The sequence below is a fragment of the Vollenhovia emeryi genome, unplaced genomic scaffold (assembly GCF_000949405.1).
Source record: "Vollenhovia emeryi isolate VEMERY1.0 unplaced genomic scaffold, V.emery_V1.0 DF939153.1, whole genome shotgun sequence".
NCBI lineage: Eukaryota > Metazoa > Arthropoda > Insecta > Hymenoptera > Formicidae > Vollenhovia > Vollenhovia emeryi.
The window spans coordinates 305,992-311,853 of record NW_011967213.1 but is presented as its reverse complement, the minus strand read 5'-3'; the positions used below and the strand labels follow the sequence as shown (position 1 = coordinate 311,853).

Genomic DNA, 5,862 nt, shown 5'->3' with positions numbered 1-5,862 from the left:
TCCTGTCTCAGGTGATAATATAGAAAAAGGTGGAGAGTCGACTAACCTCGGGTTAACAGTTAACCAGAAAATGAAAAACCGGGCCTAAGCGTTACTTTTACGCCCCCAATGCGCGCAGTTTCCGGCGAAACTGTGGAATTGATTCCGGGATTGACTGGAACTTGCCGCGGGATCGGACTATTCATGTCGCTGAGGCTTTCCAGCGGAGCGTAATGACAAATCGCTAAAACTCGAGAAGCAAAATCGCAAAAAAGCGGGTCGTTAATAGTCGGTACGCGCGAGAGGAAGACAGATCGAGAGTATGTATACATATCCGCCGGGATGCAAGGTTAAATCCTTAACGCGTTTAAGTGCAATCTCGCTTGGCTAACAGGCGAAGCAGAACTAATTACCCGCTACATTAAGCGTCATCAATCAAAGCTTTTTATTTATCGGCCATTTTTTGCGCATTCCATTTCAACAAAAGTAACGGAACGCGAACGGGACGCGCGTGACCTTCTACGGTTGACAATGTAGGAAGCGCTTTTTTTTTTCTTATCGCGGTGTGTAATTACGGTCGAATAAGGATAAACGTTCCCCGTCCACCGTCGGCAATTGTGCGAATTGATCGACGATATCGCGTGTTCTTTACCGCGTGATTTGCGCATTTACGTAATTTCCCGCGCAGGCTAAACAGTGTAATCTCGAGTATACCGGCGGTCTGCGAACGCCGCGAAGAATGTCGCAGGAAACTGCCTCGGAAAAATTGCTCGTCTCCCTCCCTCTATCAACGTTGTTTTATTAGAATGCTGGTCGGAAAAGCTTTAAAAATAACTCCCATTGATTTTGCTCACTTTTCTACTTATATAAGTAAATTGCAATTATCGCCGGCACAATTTTCCCATTAAACGAAGCTGCCGCGACTATCTCGGCGCGCGACGCTCGTCGACGGTTTCTTCGAGTTGCAAGAGGCCAATCCTTCTCGTCTTCTGTTCGCAGGACTCGCAGAACGGCCCGGTGCTGGACCGATGGAGTATCTGCTCGGCTGAGGAGGAACCGCTGGTCCTGCAGCAGTTCCTCAGGTTCGCCGAGACGCGTCCGTTTGTGCAGCAGCTGCTGCTGGCCGCCGGCACGCCGGGTACGGATGCTATGTCACCGAGCAGACGACCTTCGCCACCGACGATGCCACTAGCACACCTGCCGCCCCCGTTGCACATGCTTCACTGCGGCCTACCACCGCCGGGTTCCCGGCTGCCACCCCCGTTGCCGCCGCCCCCGCCGCCGCCGTCGTCGTCGTCGATCTCGCATCCCTCGATATCGCCAACGGCGCAGAAGCACTACTCGTCGGCGGGGAACCCCAGTGTCACCAGCAGAGCGAACTCGCCCCCGCGCTCCCTCGCGGACTCGCATCTAACGGTGTCGCCGTTGAATCGGCTGCAGAGCATGCAGCCGTTCGACTTCCGGAAACTGGGCACCCTCGGGCTGCCGGCGTTCCCGCCGTTACCGCCGCCGCCCCCGTCCACGGAGCAGCTCCTGCAAAACCGGAAGTCCATGAGGAATCCGCAGAGTCCCCACAGTCCGCCTCATCACTCGTCCGTGGCGTCGCAGCTGCAGAGGCCGCATATGCCGGTCGCTCCGGTCACCTCGTCGGCGTTGACCTTCGGCCATCCGCTCTCGGTCGCGGTCTCTTCCGGCGCGCTACCGCCGAGCTTTCCGCACTTCCCGCCACCGCCGATGGGCAAATCGCCTGGCAGCATCGTCGGGCTAACCGTGCCCGTGGACGTACACAGCGGCGGCGAGAAGAGCAGCGAGTTCGGCTCGGAGGAGGACGAGGACGACGAGGACAACTCCGACAGCGCGTTGAACCTCAGCAGACGGGACTCCGGTATGTCGAAGCACGCCATTTGCTCCGAGCAACGGCATCCGCCGCCGTTATCGCTCCAGGCGACGCCGTTGGGCAGGCCGCCCGGTATACCTGGCAGGAAGCCGCACTCTCCGGGCAAGCGACCGGGCGGCCAATGGAGCGCTGCCGCGAACTTGCCGCCGAACCTCGGCACACCCTTCATCAATCCCACCACCGGCAAGAAGCGCGTGCAGTGCAACGTCTGCCTCAAGACCTTCTGCGACAAGGGCGCCCTGAAGATCCACTTCAGCGCGGTGCACCTGCGCGAGATGCACCAGTGCACGGTCAAGGGCTGCAGCATGATGTTTAGTTCGCGCAGATCGCGCAATCGACACAGCGCGAATCCAAATCCCAAGCTGCACTCGCCGCATTTACGCCGCAAGATCTCCCCGCACGACGGCCGCTCGTCCATGGCGCACGCCCTGGTGCTGCCGCCGCAGGTGGGACTCCCGGTACCCGCTACCGGGCTGAATCACCTGCCCTTCGGCACGTTCCCGTTGCTCACGCCGCCGCCGGATCTCCGCTCGCCGGCGTCGCTGTGCGCGCTGGACTTCAAGCATTTAGACCTGTCGTGCACGCAGGGTCAGGGCAGACCGTACGACGAGGCGCTGCAGCAGAGGATGTCGAACCCGGGTCTGTCGACGACCACGGCCTCGACGACGATGCCGGTGCCGATGTCGAACGCCGCGTCAATCACCACCACAACGATGGCGCGCGGCCCGTATTCCGGTGGCGGCGGCGGCGGCGGCGGTGGTGGCGGCAACGGCGGAGGCGGCGGCGCGTCCATTAGCGCAGTCTCGCCATCCACCCAGGCGTCGTCCATGATACCGGAGGGCGAGGACGACGACGACGACGACGGTGGCGGTATCGTCGTGGTCGCGGAAGACGAGACCAGCAATCTGCCGTCGAGATTGCAGCCGTTGCGCGCCGACGACGACGAGCAGCCGGCCGACTTCAGTCTGGCGAAGCGGCCGAAGCTCTACTTCGGCGACACCGCCGACGAGGACAACGCCAGTAATCCCGACAGCAACGAGGACAACGACTCGATGGGCACGGTCGAGCAGCAGCCCTTCTCCGTGAACCAGCACTCGCTCAACTCGAGTTCCTTCCACAGCCGGGGCGTGCGCAAGAGAAAATCTCAGCACCCCACGAGGTGCGCCGTGCCGGCGGAAGTGCACTCCTCGTCTACCGATGGCGACTCTTCCAACGACGAGGAGCAGCGAGTTCAACGGCGGTGTCTGTCGGACGGCGTCGTTGCACCAATAGCGGACTTTCAGAATCAACCGGAGGACATGTCGATGTCCAGGCTTGAGGCGGAGGAGCGGAAGATGCTGCCCGGCTCGCCAAGGAACCAAAAAGGTGGCTTTCACGATCGCGAGTCGAACTCGCGCTCTCCGGACGCCGGCATTAGAGAGCGCGAGGTGGCGGCGGCTAGCAATCGTCGCGGCGACACCCTCTCCTCTCAAGACAACGCGGAGGAGCTACCTCAGGATGAGCCGCGTGACTTAAGTTCGAGGGCGAGCTCGGTTAAGTCTCCGAAGCGGCAGATCACCCCGGAACCAAAGACCGACAACGCGCCGTCGTCGAGTACCACGTCGAGCGGGGCGACGACGGCGACGACGACGATGACGACGACGGCGGCGACGAAGGATCTCGACGCGACGTCGTCGGAGCTGAAAGATCGACGACTGAGCGCGGAGAGCGACGAAACGACAACAAGGGTAAAGGAGGAGGCGATCTCGAAGAAGGAATCCGCCGAGGTGACGCAGGAGGATGGGAGGCCGGCGAACAACGAGGAGCACCAGGAGGACGAGGAGGACGACGATGATGAGCCCATGGAGGAAGTCGAGGAGGATGATGATGAGGAGGAGGAGGTGGACGACGCGCTGCGCAATCCAGAAGGTGAGCGTCCCGATGATCCCCCCCGTGCCCCGAGCTCGGTCGACAGCCGTCCGACGACAGCCGACGACCTCTCCCACGACTCCTCGACCAACACTTTGCGTCAACTCGAGTCCTTGTCGCAGGGTCGATGCGCGATGCCGTACGCCGAGACGCAGCGGGTGGCTTCGAGGTCTGGCCGCGGCTCTACCAGCCCTATCAGCCTCACGACCCACCAGGAGATCACCATGGACAACTCCTCACGTGGCTCTCGTTCATCCAGCGCCTCACCCTCCACAGCGGCCATGGATACGGACAATAGCCTGATCACGTACGCGCGTTACGAGAACGGCGGTTTCGTCAGCACCCAGGAAGTGCCGCTCGACCGTGAGAATCCGCGCCGTTGCACCGCCTGCGGCAAGGTCTTTCAGAATCACTTCGGCGTAAAGACCCACTATCAGAACGTCCACCTCAAACTGATGCACCGGTGCAGCGTGGACGGCTGTAACGCGGCCTTCCCCTCGAAACGATCTCGCGATCGCCACTCGGCGAATCTCAACCTGCACCGGAAACTGCTGTCGACCTCGTCGAGCCCGCCGCTTTCCTCCAGCCTGCCGCCGAGCCTGTCGCCGCGCATCGACGACTCGCAGATGAATCCGCTGCTGCACAATGAGTTCCTGGCAAGACTCTACGCGGACGCCAGTATCGGCGCGTTGGGTGCCTACCCCTTAGCACCCGGACTATCATCCGCGGTCGACCTGGCAGCCCGGATACCACCGCCGCACCCGCTCCTGCTGCCGCCGCATCTCGGCGCCACGTTTCCGGGTCTGTCCTCATTCGCGTCTCACTTTGCTGGCCTGAACGGCCTCACCCATCAGCATCTCAATCACCTGACGAGACTGACCCAGGAGCAGGGAAACAGGCACGCGTCCGTCTCAGGCTCGCCTGTGTCCTCGCCGGGCTCGGACGATCGTAAGGAGGAGGGTGCCAGGTGCACCGTACCCGGCTGCGAGCGCGTTTTCGGCTCCCGGGCCGTGCGGGACGCGCACTCCAGGGACCCCCAGGCTCACCGTGACCTGCCGATCTTGTCCTCTAGCGGCGGCTCGTGACCGATCTCGTTCTGCGGCCGCGGACACGATTATTATCCTCTACTGTGATGCCAAAATCCTAACTCGGCGACTCGATTCGGCCGATCGATCACCGATGATCTCGTTTCTAACTAGGATCGGCAGACCTAGACGCGGTCTTCCCCACGAACGGGGCACGCTTGTTGCCCTATTCGAACGTGCGTAAAAACGTGCAATATCGAGCGGAGTGCGTGCGGAATGATCGACCATCAACGTGGCTGACGTCAAGCGGTCTCGTTGATCAACGCCTGCCCATGGAGTGAACGAGCCAGTTCCAGTGCGGTAATATCTGCCTGCCAGTTCTTCCCATTTCTCAGATTTATACGTCAGAATACAACACGCGAGTTGTTGGGCTAATCTAGTCAATTTGGAAATCTCGATTTCGTGCGTTGTCGGAAACGACGGTAGGAGTCGCGCGCTGGGTCGCTGCCGCTTTTATTTCGCTCGATTAATCGGACTAATATGCAACATTTTCAATAATGCAAATATCCAATTTCAATAATAATGATATTGCGATTATTAAATCAATTATTAAATCAAGAGAAAAAAAGTGACAAATTTAATTTTGCAAAAGGATTATTATGTACATTTTTTATTTAACCTGATATATGAGTTTTTTTATAGCGACGCGCGGAAACACATCGCATAAAACAGTTAAATTTATTCCCACTTTCCCAGTAAAATTAGATAAATTTAGTTTAAAATGGCAAAATTACAGAGAATACACTTAAATATTCTATTACTTATTTATACGTATTTATACGTACTTATTTATACGTACTAATTTATACGTACGTGCGCTTATTTATTTAACTTAAATTTAAATTAAATTTAAATTTTACACGATTATGTAAAGTTCTCATTTCTATATTTTTATATTGGTTGACATTGTAAAATATCGCTGTTTTTAATCGTGGAGGAGTAACACGCTGGAACGTAATCATAACTTTCCTTAATTATTTTAGAAAAGAAATT

At 57.5% G+C, this 5,862-nt stretch overlaps 1 protein-coding gene across 1 annotated transcript; it reads left to right on the top strand.

The window, feature by feature from the left end:
* The first annotated feature begins 1,045 nt into the window (after positions 1-1,045).
* On the top strand, positions 1,046-5,432 carry LOC105565330. The gene is made up of 2 exons (XM_012018427.1): positions 1,046-2,632; positions 2,678-5,432. Exons 1-2 carry the CDS (start codon positions 1,129-1,131, stop codon positions 4,867-4,869), a joined length of 3,696 nt encoding a protein of 1,231 aa, XP_011873817.1. The 5' UTR covers positions 1,046-1,128; the 3' UTR covers positions 4,870-5,432.
* The last annotated feature ends 430 nt before the right edge of the window (positions 5,433-5,862 follow it).

Coding starts and splice junctions, on each gene's coding strand:
- LOC105565330 (XM_012018427.1), top strand. CDS start 1,129: ATGTCACCGAGCAGACGACCTTCGCCACCGACGATGCCACTAGCACAC. Junction 2,633..2,677: donor TGGCGGCGGCGGCGGCGGCG/GTGGTGGCGGCA, acceptor CCATTAGCGCAG/TCTCGCCATCCACCCAGGCG.